The 17,549-nt window shown below is 45.3% G+C and overlaps 1 protein-coding gene across 1 annotated transcript in view; it reads left to right on the top strand.

Annotated features, from left to right (window-relative positions):
- The first annotated feature begins 343 nt into the window (after positions 1 to 343).
- The window catches only part of PIK3R1 (phosphoinositide-3-kinase regulatory subunit 1), a 51,414-nt gene continuing 34,208 nt past the window's right edge, over positions 344 to 17,549 (top strand). The window contains exon 1 of the mRNA XM_075838857.1: positions 344 to 917. Coding sequence (XP_075694972.1) covers positions 587 to 917 — 331 coding nt within the window. The 5' untranslated portion in view covers positions 344 to 586. The remainder of the gene's footprint in view (positions 918 to 17,549) is intronic.

The raw sequence follows: 17,549 nt of genomic DNA, 5'->3' as shown, positions 1-17,549 counted from the left end.
TGTTAATATCCAGTGCATGGTGTAAATATTAGGAAAATGTGGAAACAGAGAAAAAAAACAAGAACTTTTATGCAGGACACTGATCACAGACAGGACTGGTACATGCAGCACAGTGCTGAAATCTTCCCTTGTAAATTCACACGCACATGGCAACAAGCCTGCTGCCCATTTAAAAAATGGTTCCTGCAACCACTCCTCCTGTGACGTCGCATCTATACCACCAATCAGGCGACAGCTTTGGGACTATTGAATGACAGATGTGTAAAGGGTACGGGGAGGATGACATTTGGCGCATGCTCACTCAGTGCACTTATCGCATCTGCACGCCCCGCCCACACAGCTGCCTGCTTCTCCCTCGCCCAGTGCTGTGAGCAGCTCCTGTGTGTGTGTGAGGCGTCGAGGAAGGAAGGAAGAAAGACAGACGGAGAAGAGGGACTAGGGAGGACGAGACAGAGAAATGAGAGTAAGCCCCGACGCTTCCGACTCCAGGCAGTCCCCCGGCACCTTGACTGTGTGAGCGCGGAGCCGGCTCCTCATTGCACGGAACAGTTTCCGCTTGTGGCTAGAACATAACCGCGGCGACAGCATGAGCGCGGAGGGATACCAGTACCGGGCCCTATTCCCGTACAAGAAGGAGAGGGAAGAAGACTTGGAGCTACGGGTGGGGGACATCCTTACTGTAAACCGGGGCTCCCTGCTGGCCCTGAGCGGGGAGGGCAACGAGGCCAGACCCGAGCTAATCGGCTGGCTGAACGGCTACAACGAGAACACGGCGGAAAGAGGCGACTTCCCGGGCACTTACGTGGAGTATTTGGGGCGGAAGAAGATAGCCCCCCCGACGCCTAAACCCCGACCACCGAGACCCCTGCCCGTGGCCCCCGGGGCCTCCCGTGGAGAGGCGGGGGCAGAATCGCAGGGTGAGAAGTGTGTGCGGTGTGATGGGTGCAGGTCTGCCCCTATGGTCTGTCTGTCTGCTGCAGCTCCCTGCTTCTTCCCAAACTTCTTCCGTGTCCTGTCTGCAGAGTCTGTCTTATGTCAGGAGATCGGTCACCCTCTGGCCGTGTTTACACAATGCAGTTTTATTGCCATTTGAGATAGATAGAGATATATATAATTTATAAATAAATTTTTTTAGACCAAACCTGCACTGTGTGAACCTTCCCTGAAAGTGGTCTTCTAATCTGGTGACAATTCACACTGTGTCTGTTGTCAATAGCTGGGAGTCGCCATAATGGCTGATCTGTTTGCTGGGGTAACAATACGCGTTTCTGACTTCTGGAACACATTTGTAGGATGTTGCTAAAAACTTTTCTTGGTGTCTGCAGCGTTTTGCAGCAGTTGGAGATTTTCCTAAAGCAGTGAAGTGAAATGTGTTAGAAAATCTTTTTGTGGCGATCTGATCCTTTCAGTAAAGAGACGGCTTAGGTGGTCCATGGATGGCTAGTTGTCCCCTGTGCCTCCAGTGTTTCCTTGTGCCCGATTGTCATGTCCCTGCATGCTGGCACTTCTAGTTCCCCCACCAGTTGCCTCCTAACTGTTATGGTGCCATTGCTGCTGCATGGTGGGTGAGAAGTCCCAACACTTCTACAATATGTATTGCCCATTTGGCCAGTGTTTACAAACATAAAGGAATGTGTTATCCCCATTGCATAGTGTGATCATCTCTGAACGCTGCTAATAGACTTGACATATGACCCTATGAGCTCTTCATTTACTATTGTCCCATCCTGTAATGTGCACATTCTTTACCATCGCTTCATCTCAGCCATTGGGATTGAGCGCAGTCTTTCCAGGGAGCCGGGTTCCTGCATTTATTGTTCTAGACCCTGTCAACTGTGGCGCTGAGGAATGTGCACAAATGGAGCTTGTGCACAAAGAAGCCGAGTTCCTGTCGTTGGCTATTGATTTTTCTTCCTCTTTCCGGTGCTGCATGTACATCTGCCAGCTTTGTGTTGAGGACAATAGGCGAGAACGATTTCTGTACCAGAGCGTATTGAATGAAAGTGTATTGAATAGGCATCTTTCCCACACTTGTGGATTTCATGGGCTCGCTTTATGGCATTGCCATAAAGTGGTGGAATCGTGTAGAAAATAGACTGGGTTGTATTCTGGCGTCCCAGATTTGCAGACTCCATTTGCTCTACTGCGAGGGAAAGGCTGTTTAGCTGGAGGAAATCTGGTGTTCGCCTTGTCGGGGCCATGTGAGGGGCAGAGTATTACGCAACGCGTAGAATACGGTGTTTACGGAACCCGCAGGCTTTCCAGTTTTTATGTTTATTTGTGGGAATTGTAAATATTAGTGAATTCCTTTCTAACTTTAGTTTCTCATTCCTTGAGCGTTTTACTAAATATTAGAACTTGCTGTCCTTTGTTACATTGTAATTGCGTTTTATTTATTGCCATTAATATTGTCTGCAGTGATTGGTGCAGAGTTCTTGCCTTTGCGATAGTCCATGTTTGGCCACCATTGCACAACGTAATGAAATCTATTCCAGAATAAGTGTCGCTGGGTATAATCTCCCTTTACTTATTTTGTATGTTTATAATTCACATGCATTGTGGCCACTAAATACTCAGTCAAGCTGCTTTTTGAGATGCAAGTGCCATCTACTGGCCTAGGACAGCATGGAAAAGTCTGCAAACGCCACACAAGATCTTGTTCAACTGCTCCTCTCATGCAACGTCCCCATTCTATCCCGTTTTTATATATTTTTTTGTCTGCAACACAGGTCTACGTAGTTTCAGATAAATTGAGGGGAATTTATAAACAGGTTTACGAGTTTAAAAAAAAAAAAAAGTTGCAAAATTTGGTGCATGCCATGTTTGCATGAAAATGTGAGTTTTCTCTCCCCCCTCCCTCGCCACTTATAAAAACCGGGCAGTGCTAACTGGGTGGTGTGGAGCTGAGCCAGCAAGTTTCTGACGGATTTTTTTATTTCTAAAGATAGAATTTTGCGCAAGTGTAGTGCAAATTTACGGCGGCTTATTGCAGGCGTCCATTTCATTCTGTCTTTAGGACTGCCTGAGATGCGCTAAATGTATTGAGGCGTGCACCCTCTCGCTAAATATGGCGCATTTCACTCCGACTTGGTTAACTTTAAGACTGGTGTATGAAACGCCCGCCTTAATAAATTCCTCCCACAGTGTAAAGTTTGTGATAGAAGTTTAATAATTTTTGGTGACGCGCAGCTTTAGAGAGCAAAGACTGTATTCATTTTACAAGAATATTTCCGGCTTTGTAGCCGTAGTATTTGTATAAGGGTTCATGTAAATGGTTGGATTAAGGATCCACATTGAAGACCTCTGTAATGTTTCTGTGCTCCTTGCCTGTTTGCGAAGCCACACAAAAAATCATGGCATGTTCCAACACATCGCGTATTGTGCAGGCATTGCTTCTAGAGGAGAATTCGGTACTTGTGAAGGCACCATACAGCTGTACATGGGGTACCTACTGTCCCATAATATGGGAACGTAGGGATTCAGTATGCAGCTTGTGGCAATGCAGTGTGCACAGATCCTAAGGATGTATTCAGACAGTGCGGTAGTGTGCTGCGCGGCTCAAAACTGCGTGTTCCCATGAATTGCCGCGGTTTTGCACAGAGCTTGCGTGCAGATGCACAGAGACAATGCTGCAATGTTTCTAGGGTAGTATGCCTCCGTGTATACCGAGGCCAATTGAGCATGCCACAGTTTCTCTTACAGGTTTGTACGGTATACCACAGAAAAAATCTCTGTATAAAATCCAGGGCATATGGAGTTCCATTAAGGGCCCATACAGTTGTAGAGGTACTGTATTATGGCTCTGTTGAACCGGAAGGTTGTTGGCACTTCTCCTGCAGAGTCTGTCTTCTAAGAACGGCCTCATCCTTGATGATCATCCTCCAGAAGTGAAAAATGTAATTGGAGGGCAATTCCAGCCGATATAGTGGGTACATGCTGTCTTCTGTTGATAAAGCCCGAAGTAATCGGGCAGATGAGAGAGATGCTGGAGTTTGGGCGTCATTCACTTTGAATTAGGATACAAGTCCTACGAAGCGGCGGCCGAAAGCATGCTCACTTGCGGTGGTCAATGGCAAAATCGCGTATGGGCGTGTTTTCAGCCACATGCAGACGCCACTACGTGGGACGGTGGAAATTACGCTTACCGTTTATATGGACATTTTACGTTGTTATGGGACAAACTCTGGCCGATTTTATTTTTTTTTATTTTCTTTATAAAAGGTGGCATAGATACTTTTGAGGCATGCGGTGGTTTCAAAGCTCAGTACCCTTTTTGGTGGCACAGTATTTTTGATGTCCATATATTACCTGGGTATATTCTTCATCAGGCATGCTCGGTCCTCAAGTGTCAACAGTTCAGCCATAAGCTTCCTGTGCCATTTTGGTTATGACGATCATTGTAATGTCTTGCGGTCAGGATTACTCCTATGTAACATTGCTGGTGTGTAATTTTAGAAGTAATGAAATAGAGATACCCCCCCCCCCCCCCTTAAAGCCCGATTAGTCGCTCTGCCAAATCTCATCTGCGTCCTGAACGGGGTTCATGGTGATAGAAGCTGATGGGACTGGAGTTCAATAACTTGCTCCGTTTTGTGATCCATGTGGTTTTTACAGACATTGTACTTACAAGTCACCCAGTAAATATTTTCTCAATCGGTAATAGGCGTTCCTTTATTAATTGCCCAAACCTTCATCTCCCAGACTAGTTAAAACCTGCACCTCTCACCTGTATTTTACATTACTTGATGAGGTTTGATTTCTGACACTTAATCTCCTGTAATCTGGGCACAGACTATGATATCATACTTGGCACCCAAGTAATGTCTTATTGCGACGATGTTTGGTTAGGCCAATGAACTGCTTTTTGGAAGATCATGGGAGCCTTTCAGTCCACAAGAGCTCGTGAACCACCAGTTGTATCCTGTAGTCTTTGGCTGTGCATCCATTGAACTGAAGTCCCCGGCACCTAGTTCTGCCAGGTGACACATTGGCCATTTACTTTTTATCCCTTTGCAAATGTTCCTCAGTCTTCCCTTTTCATTTTCTTTTTTTTTTGTGTAGGTTTTGGCTCTTTTCCTGAAATGTTGCAATTTCTCCAAAAAAAAATTCTCTCATTTTATTAACTATAAAAATGTTAATTAAAGACCAGTGTTGCATTTCATCATTAATGTTAGGAACTGCTCACATAAGATGTAAATAGAAGCAGATGGCAATCCTGGCCCTTCTAGCAATGTTATCCGACGTGGCAGAGCATTTTGAGCCCACTGTGTATCAGTTATCCCTAAGCTGCGACTCCAGCTTTTGCGGGCTGTAAGGGCATGCTAGGAGTAGTAGTTTCTCCACAGCTAGACTCCTATAGGTTGCAGACTGCTGATGTTTGAGCTCGGAATCCATTGCAATGGATTGAGAAATGTTAATCTGAATCTTGCATATATGAATGGGTGGCCAGGTTATTGGACCTTTTCGCATTTGGGGATGGATGAATTAGGTTTTTGTGTTACATTTTACTGGCCAAGTTCCCTTGTGGACCTGCTTGCCCCTACTATCCCTGTAGAGATTAATATGCCCAATCATATGTGAATGCCAGTGGTGGAATTAAAGAGTTAATTGCTGGACACGTTTTCTCATATATGGCCACTTAAGCCTGAAAAGCTTTGATTGTTGGAACATTCTCTTTCCTAATAACACTATAGAAGACTTAGGCGGGATTCACACGACCGGGTCGTTCCTGAGCCCGAGTGTCGGCCGGTAAAATAGGCCATTTTGCCCGGCCGGTTTGCATAAAGTTATGCATCCGTGCCGGGCCGGGCAGATCCGGACAGTGACATCAGCGGCAGCTCCTGAAGGGGAATCCCAATGTGTTCGGGGATTCCGCTTCAGGAGTTTCCCCTGATGTCACTGCCCAGATATGGACAGAGACATCAGGTGCTCTGTCCAGGAGCGGAATCCCCGAAAACACGGGGATTCCGCTCCTTCAAGGAGCTAAAGTGGGGCTAGCACATAGCGGGGAGATACCTCTCCGCTCTGCTATAGTGGCGTCGCTACAGTAGTAGTAGCAGCAGCTGCTAGCGGCGCCATCGAAGGTGTCGCCGAGCCAGGGTGCTTTTAACAAGCAGGGGAAGGGAGCCAGCGCAGCGCTCCCTCCACCTGCTGTACACCCCGGCCCTGCCACACAGTGTGCAGCGATGCCATTCGTCAGAATGGCATCAACTCCTCCTCCTCACATGCACTCTGCGCTGTGAGGAGGAGGAGATAGAGCGCAAGCGCCGGGAAACCCGGCCATCACTCGGAACACATTCCGGTGATGGCCGTGTAATACCCGGCCCCATAGACTTCTATGGGAGCCGGGCGGCAGGGTACCCGGGCGAAGATAGAGCATGTCCTATTTTTTGACGGCCGGATTTCCCGGCCGTCAAAAAATCGGTCGTGTGAATAGCCCCATTAGGGGTCTATTATTCCTAATGCAGCCGGGTGCCGGCTGATTTATGAACGGCCGGCACCCGGCCGGGAAACCCTGCCGTGTGAATGAGGCCTAAGGCCGGGTTCCCACGGGTCGCTCCGCTGTGTAATAATCACGCAGCGTATCTGACCTGGAAACCGCAACACCTTCCGTCCGAAAAATCGCACCACAGTGTGGTGCGGAATTTCCGCTGCGTAAAAAAAGCACTCCTACGTACCCCCTCTGTCTCCTCTGCGCATAATCTGGCCTCCTACCATGATGATGTAGGCCATGTGACGCTGCAGCCTGTGATTGGCTGCAGCGGTCGCATGGGATGAAACCTCATCCCATGATGCTGGTCTGCAGGAAGGTGGGCGATCTGGGGAAGTATGACTTATTTTATTTTTTCCTTCGATTACAGCACAAAAGTCGCAACACTTAACTTTCTATTGCGGGTTTTGCATCCCCATGGGGAAAACACACAACAGAAAAGCAACAAAAACGCAGCATAAATTGACATGATGCGCAATTTAATTCCGCACCGCAGGTCCATTTATTAACGTTTATGCGTTGGGTTTTTTCCGCAGCGTGGGCATGAGATTTACGAAATCTCATCCACTTTGCTGCTACTGTAAATGCTGCAGAGTTTCCCATTGTGGAAACTCTGCAGTGTTTTCTACGTGGGATCCCGGCCTAAAGCGCTTGGGAACTAAAGCTTCTGCTATGGAGGGATTTTAAAATTGAGGGCTTGTCCATACGTAGCGTGAAAACTGGAATTTCCGGAAGGATTTTCCGTGTAGAAATTCTGCAGGGTATTACATTAACAGCAAACTGCGTGCAAATCTCATCCACACGCTGTGGAAAATAAATGCAGAAGAGAAGTGCGGAAATTGACCTGCGATGCGGAATCTCTATCTGTAGCATGTAAGTTTGTTTTGTGAAAATTCTGCAGATTTTGCTCACCGCAAATCTGGTTGGAAATTCTGCAGTGTTTACGCTACGCTAGGGGTGTGAACAGACGGAGCAGCAGCTGCACACATCCAAGAAAACGCTCCAATGCGGTGGCAAATGGCCGTGCGAGTAACAGCAATATCGTGCAGCCATTCGCCACCACATTTGGGCGTGGGTTTTGGCCGTGTACAGCTTGCGCTCCGTGTTTTCTAGTCCTGATGCTATTTGTCCGCTTACGTTTCTACGTTGCGTCTGCGTCTGACACAATTGGTTTTCCTGGTTGGATAAATGTGGAATCCACGCTCGGGATGGCACACCACAACCTAACCTGCTGCACACGATACCCGTAGGGAGTCCTCAAGACAATGCACGTTTTATGGGATCCAAAAATGTTATGTGACATAGAAGTCAATGCAGAAACCAGACTCCTTCATTGATTTGTATGTGGACAAAGACTTGCCACTGGGATCGTCTAACTCGAGTAATTTGGGACTTAGTGGGCATTGTCTCTAATGGTTGAATAGTGATTGTGTCTTCATTACACGGGGTAGTCCTATATGCACTGCGCACACAAGCACGTTTTTCAACTGAACAATTGAGGCCCTGTCAAATTATCCAGTATGTATATTAGTGGGCCAATATCTGTAACAGAAAAACTGGTCTTGTTGCTCATAGCAACCAGCAGCTAATCACAGTGCAGCTTTAATTTTTCCAGAGCAGTTTAGGAATTGAAAGCAGAGCTCTGATTGGTTGATTATTAGAAAGTGTTGATAAATGAGGCCCAGTGTGCTTTACAGTCATGGCTACGTAGAGCATAATACTTCTCTTCATTCTCCGCATGTACAGATATGAGTGTTCAGCATTGTGTGGCAATAGCTTGTACAGTTATAGGGTTAAGCTACAATGTAATCGGATACCAGAAAGATCCTGTCTGAGCTGGTGCAGTCCTGCTCGAAACGCTTAGGAAATGGATGGCTGAGAGAATAATGCAAGGCAGCTTCAGTATAGCAACTTTTCTTTTTCGGATTCCTTCACACAGATATTTTCTGATGTTTTAAAATGTATCGAAAAACGCTTCTAAAAATGCCAGTGTTATCCAAATAAATATGTCTTTTTAGTTTAATTTTATACTTGCCTGTGTAAAAAAACATCACAAGCAGAGCATGTTTGAAAAAAAACGCCACTGACCACAAAATTGCCACAAACAAAAACGCAGTGTATGTAGTGCTTTTTATATTTTGCTGTAATGTAACATCTGGCTGAACAAAATACACCGCAAAAACGCAGCAAAACGCTGAATGACCGCGGGCAAAAAGTGCAGGCAGGTCAAAATCTGCCTCAAAATTCCTGCAAAAAAAAATCTGTGTGAACAGGGCCTAAGGGCTCATTCAGATGAACGTGAATAACGTCTGTGTGCTGCGCAGGGAAATAACGTGCAGCACACGGACTCATTGATTTCAATGGGGCCGTTCACACATGCAGGAGTTTTCACGCGGCGTGTATCCATTGCGTAACACTCACTGCATGTCCTATATCGGTGCGTTTTTCATGCACATATCGCCCAATGGGTGCACGAAACTGTACATCTGTGTGCCGTGCGTGATTTACGCATCAATTCAATTGAAAGTAATAAAAAAAGATGATGTGTTTTGCGAGTGCGTAAATGTCGCATGCCACTCGCAAAACACACTGATGCATAACGGACCAGATTCAAGCGCGTTTTTCACGCGTGTGAATCTGATCCGCTCGTGTGAATGTAGCCTTAGACTCGGTTAGGCCTCCTTCACAAACAGAATTTTTCTGGCTCATTTTAAACTGCATTTAAAAACGCTCTTCTAAAAATGCCAGCGTTATTAAAATATAACATGTGGGGTTTTTCTGGCGTTTTTGAAGTCGTAAAGAAAAACTTATGCAAAAAACACTGTACCCAGAGCGTGCTGCGTTTCGCTAACACGCCACTGACCACAAAAATGGCACAATCCAAAATGCAATTGTATGTAGTGCATTTTTATATTTTACTATAGACTTTAATGCAACATCTGGTCGCACAAAAAACGCTGCAAAACGGAGTGCGTTTCCAGGGAGGGAACTTATGTGAGCAAATAGTTGAAATGATGGGCAAGGGTTTCCTTGTGGAAAGTTATTTACATCATTGCAAATATTGTTAGGCTTTGCTTATGTATTTTCTTGGGTAAAAGCCAATTTCCAGCTGTTATCTCCGCATTAATCACTATTGACCATGGTCTGATAAATGTACCAACTCCTAAAACCGTCATCCTTCAGTTTGTACTTCTCCTTTTGGGTGCCATAGATGTAATTCTAGTCAATGGTCTGGTTGTGGGGTTGTTTGACTGCAACAGCGCCACTCTTGTCCATGGGCTGTCCGGTATTGCAGATCAGTCTTATTGACTTAAATGAAGATGAACTACAATTCCAGATTCTGCCCTTTGACAAGAGTGCCATTGTTTCGGGGTTGAAAGAAAACACTCTCTTTCTAATTTCATACAATGTTTTTCATGGCCTCTATGGCAGCTTGTAATGCATGAAGTTGGCGTCATCGAGGGAATCTGCTGGATCTATTATAAGCCAATTGGATCTGTTATGGACCCATTACAATGGCACCTATGATTCCAGTTTACACAAGGCCTAAGATAGGAAAGGTATTTTTAAATATTGATCAAAGTCTTAATGCCAAAGAAGCGAGACTTGTTTGGAGTAGAATGCAGTCCGCTGTGGAAAGTGATCCCGTTCTCGGACCGTCATCCGTGTATTATTATACTGTAGACTACGATCTGAAATAGCCACAGCATGCCTGACCAGAGCCTTGTGTCCTCCCCTGAGCAATGACAAGTTAGTTACTATCTGTAAAGTAATGACCACCTACATATTTCAGAGCCCGTTCTTCTGGCTGCAACGTATTAAAATAAAGTGGTTATTGCTATGAATGCACCTAGGTCAATGTGGAGTTAATACGATGAGATTTTATTGGCTAGAGAGTCTTGGGTTTTACTAAATCCTGATTGTTTTGGTACTGCTATGGAAAGCGGGTATGGTATTGAAGGGTGGACTCGTTCGGTTGAGTCTTCTACTATAATATTAGGCAGGTAGCATCGCTTTATAGACTACATTACCAAGTCTTTCAAAATGTAAAGAGGTTTTCCCATGAGGGAAATGTATTACCTATCCACAGGATATGTCAGATGCGGGTCCCACCTCTAGGACCAGCACGTATCTCTAGAACGGGGCCCCTAAACCCTGTTCTACCTCTTAGTGCTCCGGCTGATTTCTGACCATGAAGGAGAAAAGAGCAGAACTTTCTTGCTACGCTGCTTCCGTAACTGCCATTCAATACTATGAGACCTACGGAAACAGCGTAGGTCAGCGAGTTGCGCTGTTTCCGTAACTCCCGACCATGTAATCGAGATGTGGGCGAGAGTCAGCGTGAGCAGAAAAAGCTAGAACGGGGTTTGGGGGGGGGGGGGGCGCCGTTCTAGAGATGGGTGCAGGACCCAGAGGTGGGACCCGCCTCTATCTGACATTTGACATATCCTGTGGATATGTCAGAAATGTCCCTCGTGGGAAAACCCCTTACAATTCAACAGCCAGGTCCTCTTTAAGAAGATTATATGGCTAAACCGTAACCAATAGAGAATTATTGAGGGTGGCTGGAAAATACGTTTGTGCTATGTTAATTCTGCAGCAGGAATGTTCCAACCACAATCCTGATACTCCAGTTTCAAGTGCAGTGACTTTTATTTTGACCTCCATGCAAAACAGATGTGAGTAGTTCAGGTGGTCAAGTCATCAGTCACGTGTGGATCTGGTTTTGGATGGAATTCATGGGGTCAATCTATAGAACTTGTTAGGAAAAGATCTGAGTCGTTTCTCCTTGAGAATGGCCCTGAATCTTTATGGCAGGTGTAAATGATGGGCCTTGTGGTAGGATAGGCTTTCAGAGAAATGGACTTGTCCTGCGTATATAGTGTGAAATTGATGTGTGATGTCTTATCTACCAATGACTGAGGCTATCTGCACCAATTTGTACAGTCAGTCATCTAATTATTTTCAAGACCTCCTATGTAATGTCTAGCGTTGCTTCAAGATGTCTCTATATGATACCTGCAGGAACGGATCCATTTGGCATCTAAACGTGCAAATATCATGCACACTTGGAACAATCGTTTTATAAGATTCACACCTAGTACTTTAAGTCCATGCACGACTGTGTGGTGCTTCACTGAGTATATGTATTCTAGACCCATAATGCACTGCTTGGCCCTGTTTGGTGCATCAATGGGCACCGTGTTCTCTCCTAGAAACTATGGGGCAGAATTATCAGATTGGCGTTTCATACACGAACGTCTCTTAATATGTTGCATCTTTCCACTGGCTGCGTGCCACAATTGTGGCATAATGACCATGCCTGATCCATCAATTAAAATACAAATTCAGACTCTTTCCCCACCTGGCTCCCTCTGGCTCCCGGTTCATGCCACGACGCATTCTATGTACTGTCTTTGTGACGCGGCACTGGTGACGCTGCCTGGTGTCAGTGCCTTGAATAAGACGCGGCATAGAGAGGGAGCCCGTGGAGAGAAGAGAAGCGCAGTGGTAATGTAACTATTCATCTTTCTTCTAGTTTCCCATGGGGGGAGGAAGGCAGTCAGAAGGGGGAGGCTTGGCATGGGCCTTTACCTTTCTATACCAAACAGACTGAAATGTATGCCAGCTACGAGCCCCATTCCTTTAGGCTAAGGCCGGGTTAACCACGTAGCGTAAACGCCGTGGACTTTCCGGAACAGAGTTTTGGGTGGAAATATGGCAGCACTTACAGTAGCGGCAAATCGGATGAGAATTAGTAAATCTCATGCCCATGTTGCTAAAAAAAAAACTGCAGCGTAAACGTTGAATTGAATTCCGCAGCATGTCAAATTATGCTGCGTTGTAGTTGATTTTCCGTTGCGGGTTTTACCCATTGAATTAAACTATGGGAAAAAAGTAATTAATCATACTTGCCCAGAACGCCCTTTTCCTTTCTGCAGTCCAGCCTCCAGGGATGACGTCACATGGCCTGCAACCTCATCGTAGGAGGCCGGACTACGCGCAGAGAAGATGGAGGGGTTAAGTATAAACCGCTTTCTTCCGCAGCGGAAATTCCATTCGGAGTGAATGTACTGCGTGTTCCAGGCCAGACACGCTGCGTGATTTTTACGCAGTGTATCCGACCTCTGGGAACCCGGCCGAAAAGTCACAAATTTTAGCAACACGCTGCTGTGCGCCAACAGCCAACTTTTTTTCCTTCCAGTGATTGTAGTTGTAAATATTTCCATGTTACGGGATGTGATTCCACAGGTTTTTTTTCTGTGAATGTCTCTCGTATACGTGCCCTTAGCAGGATAAGTGCAATTTTACAGATCTGTACATTAATTTTCCATAATACAACCATGCGCTTGAGGCTTTCACCTGTGTTGAACCCGTCCCAGAGATGTGTGAATTCCACTTATTGTGTAATTTGTTAACCACAAGAGTTCTCATTGTTGGACCACAAAGTACAAAGTGGCTCCTTTCAGGACCCGACTCACCGGAAATACTGCAGATTTTCTATGTCTATTTGCACGTGGAAAATTTTCAGCGGATTACAGTATCAGCCAAGTGGATGAGATTTAAAGAAACCTCCTCCACATGCTGCGGGCAGTTTCCGCACAGATTTTCAAGTCCACGGTATGTAACACATGCAGATTTTGCTGCAGGAACACTGAGGATTCACTGCGGATAATCCACAGCAAATCGCAACATTTGTGGCTATGGGATTGTTAATTGATCCATCACACCCCCCATCCCCCTCTCTACCAGAAAGTCTGCACCTCCCCCCACTAATGTTCTCCTGTAAAAAGTCCCAGTATTTTTTTTTAGTTGTAAGTAAAGGCACCAGGTTAAACCACATCCACCATCCCCTTTATTCTGACCACAGAAGGAACATTCAATTACAAGCGTGCGTTCTTTTTTTTTTTTCCGAGGTGCCTCATCATGACTCTGCTTTTTACCTTCTGAAGTTGAATCCATAATTTTCTGAATTTCCTTTCATCCTGTTTCTTACGGGTATATGGCGAAAACTTTATTTTACGAGGTCACCTATAAAGGGATTAGGATTATTTATGCAGGGCTTTAGTGCAAGGTCTTAGGGCTTATTCAGACAAACGGGATATACGTCCGTGCAACGGACCTATATTAGTCTATGGGGCAGTGCAGACAGTTGCGTGATTTTCACAGCAAAAAAGTCACGACATGTCCGTTCTTTGGGCGCATTTTGCGCATCACGCACCCATTGAAGTCAATGGGTGCGTGAAAAGCACGCATGCCACACGGAAGCGCTTCCATGAGACCTGCGGTTTTCACACAACAGCTGTCAAACTATGAATGAAAACACGTGCTTTTCTGTTTACAAACATCCAAACGGAGTGTCATAATGATGGCGGCTGCGCGAAAATCTTGCAGCCGCGCATCATTCGGGGATGCCACACGGAGCTGTTAAGTGCCTTTTGCGCACGCAAAACGCCGCATTTTTTGCGTGCCCAAAACGCACACGCTCGTGTGAATCCGGCCTTAGAAAAATGCTTTCCCATAACTAGAGCCGCTCTGGCGGACATTGACATTCCAGGTAATACCAGGTATGGTCAGTCATACCTTTTGAATTCGGCGCCACGTGGTACTACATCTATGAATGATCAGATATGGCTCCCCCCGGCCGTAACAGCAGATCACAGCCCAGCTTCAATATTGAGGGGGGCTGTGTTTTAGACCACCTCTTTAGGCCTTCACACATTATTATTTTTTCTGTTGCCTGTGAACGACGCCGTACATTGAAGAGTTTTAAGTTTTGGTTTTATATTAGCGGTTTTCTATTCATTACACTTGCATCATAAGCATTTAAAGGATCATCAACATAGATGTGGTCGATATTCGCTGGATCCAGAGTGTGACAAAGGGTCAGCCTTAAGCCGAGCCAGCAGTCTCGCTGACCTGATGGATTCGCCCCCGACCGCAAGATACATCTATGTATACAGGATATGCAGAAGCTGGATCTTAAAAAATAGAACATATTTATTTATTTTAAAAAGTCCTTTGAAAAGTTGCTTTAAAATCACCTAAAACATGGTTTTATTAAAGAAAAAAAAGAAAAATGTTTTGAGTTCAAAGAGGTACATAGGCGGTGAGAAGCCTAAGGGGAAAAAACACCAGAAAAAAAGCCATACAAAGGGCACGCAGTGTTTTTGGAAAAAAAAAAGTGACCAAAAACACCACCAAGCATTGTTTGTAGGGCATTTTATATTTCGCCATTCTGCTGGCTGCAGCGTTTTTGGCCACACCAAAAAAAAGTAGCAAAAAGCCACACAATAAAAGGTGTGTGTGTGTGTTTTTTCACAAAACTCTGTGTGAAACCACTTTTTAAAGATTTCCAGCTTGAATAATCGGGTCCCATTTCTTCACACCACACCCTGGAGTGGCCCCATTGTCCAGAACCCCACTGGGCCAGTGCTTAAAGCACCTGTTGTGACCACTCAACGCCCCTGGTTTTATTGTTTTCAGTAGACATCTGCAGTCCTCCAGAACTAGCTGGGTACCTGCCCTTCCCCCATCAGGGTTTTTTTTTTTTTTTTTTTACTTCACGTATTGTATGTATCAGATGTCCCATTGCAACTCTGAATTTAGTTAAACATGAGTCTACATTGAATATGATTTCCCTGAACACCAACAATGTTGTCTCTCCAGTGAGCCGGAGCACTTGGCAGTGTCTGGTGGTTCTCCCCAGGGATATGTACATTTCTTGCCTCTCGTGCTGTCATAAAGACCTGTTTTTAATCCTCCTCTTGCTATAGAAACCACGCCAGAAATTCTTCTCTTGTCTGGCTGGGGCAAGCAGTGTGTTCTGTCTCGCTTTTCCACACTGAATAACTTCTGGACTAGCCACTTGTATTTTACTGGCCCAGCTGGGCATGCCTGTTCTTGTCCAAGAATACTGCCTATTGTCTGCATTATTACAGTTCTTTGTATCGGTCACACTTGGGGACCTCTATGGCAACCTGTGGCTCCTAAGCTGTAGCGAAACTACAACTCCAGTCATGCTCTGTAGTGTGCACTATTCTCCAAAGTATGGTTCTCATTGTGGGAAATTATTAAAAGTCCAAGCCCATATTCTGAATGGTTAATACAGCATATTGATAGTACTGTTTGCTTGCTGCACCAGCCGGGGCCCCCTACCCCCCCCCCCCCCATAGCAGTCTTGTACATTTTAACTGCTGGAGCATTCCAAATCCAGATGGCTACAGAGGAAAAAGAAGAATTCTAAGTTCCTCTGTACGGAGAGACCTGATTTACAGCTCCCATTTGTAAGGTCATGATGAGTCAATGCGCACAGTGACCGCCCGTGCCAGATATCTGCGTGTGCAGACCATATTATACTGAACTTGCATTTAAAAACCAAATCAAGAGCCAGTTCGCCAGCCACGGCGTGGATGTTCTTTGAAATTTTGGCCACGTTTGTATTTAATGACCCTAGCAGATCTGAACTGTGATCTGTTGGAATCCACTGGCTTCCATCCATCAATGAAGACGTATGTCCCCACTTTCCAGCTGCCTAGCTTAGCAGTCCCTAGAATTAGGGTTGTTCATTGCCCTACTGAATCAAGTTTCATATATGTGAGGATGACCCCAATGTAGCTATGCACCAAGATCTGTTAACCTGCTGGTGCTAAATGGGAATGCACTAAGCTGGCTGGAGAGCATGGTCTGCATGGCACAGGGCGTTTGGTCTGCTCTGAATATATGTGTGTAGAACTTTTACATTTCTACTCCTAGGTCTGTCAATAGGCTCTTCCGGGCAAGCGTGATTCTCGTCTGCTGTGCGTTGAAATATACGGACCCATTGATCTCAATAGGGCCACTCACACATGCGTTCTTTTTCACGCAACGGGTGTCCTGAATCTATAGGGGCGGTCAGGATAGAAAAATGAGTTGAATTTGGTATTGAAGCACCGTCACTTTTTGCATCCAGTATGTATAGAGAATATTTAAATAAGCACCCAAGTATACGAGGTCAATTAACAAACCGTAGGATATATGTCACATAAAACAGAAATAAAGAAACTTAAAAAAACCACAGCTTTTCATTACATGAGATGAGCTGAAATCAGAAGATCAATTCAGTCGACCATAAAGTCTCCATGGAGGATTGAGATGCGCAGGAAACGCCAAAGTCTCAGTAAGGAGAACCCTAGTACAACCATGAGAAACTAATGACTAGTATGTGGGTTAGCTATCCAGGGTTGCCATACTTTTATTTGGGCATCCTCTGTCTTCATAAGTAAGCTTGTAAAGGGGGAATTTAAGATCCACGCCTGTATCGTAGGGACCTTGGGATGCCTCCAGTGCGCAAGAATAGTGTTTTGTTTTGTTTTTGGGCATAAAACACGAGAAGTATCATAAGGTACCTAGATTCCACAGGGTGTACAAGCTGCTCCACCAGCAAAAGCCAGCATATTTTGGGATCTAGAACTCTTGGGAGAACGAGAGTTCAATCTATTCCATAACCGCTGCCCAAAAGCCAAGGATGAATGGACATTCCCAAAACATGCGTAAAAAGGAAGCATCGGGGACCGGTGGGAGAGGCTAGTCTCCCTATTCAAGTTTGGCAGGAGTATAGTCCATTTGGTGAAAGAATTTCACCTGCATAAGACGGTCCATGGCTGATATTAACGGACCAATCAAGGAATCCAACCATTCCCCATGATCCGAAATGGAAACTGAGGGGAGAGTCTTGGAACATCGGTGCAATGCTATAGCAAGCTTATTAGGGTATGTTCACATGCAGTGGTTTCAGATATAATTCGGGTGTTTTACGCCTCACATTCCGCCTGAAAAAACGCCCCTAATACGCCTACAAACATCTGCCCATTGCTTTCAATGGGAATTACGATGTTCTGTTCCCGTGAGCCTTTATTTTACGCGTCGCTGTCAAAATACGGCACGTAAAATGATGGCTCGTCAAAAGAAGTGCAGGAAACTTCTTGGGATGTTTTTGGAGATGTTTTTCATTGACTCCATTGAAAAACCGCTCCAAAAACTGCTGTGAAAAAACGCGAGTTGTTAAAAAAACGTCAAA

This window comes from Rhinoderma darwinii, chromosome 1 (assembly GCF_050947455.1).
Source record: "Rhinoderma darwinii isolate aRhiDar2 chromosome 1, aRhiDar2.hap1, whole genome shotgun sequence".
Taxonomy (NCBI): Eukaryota; Metazoa; Chordata; class Amphibia; order Anura; family Rhinodermatidae; genus Rhinoderma; species Rhinoderma darwinii.
This window is presented reverse-complemented; position numbering and strand designations above follow the sequence as displayed.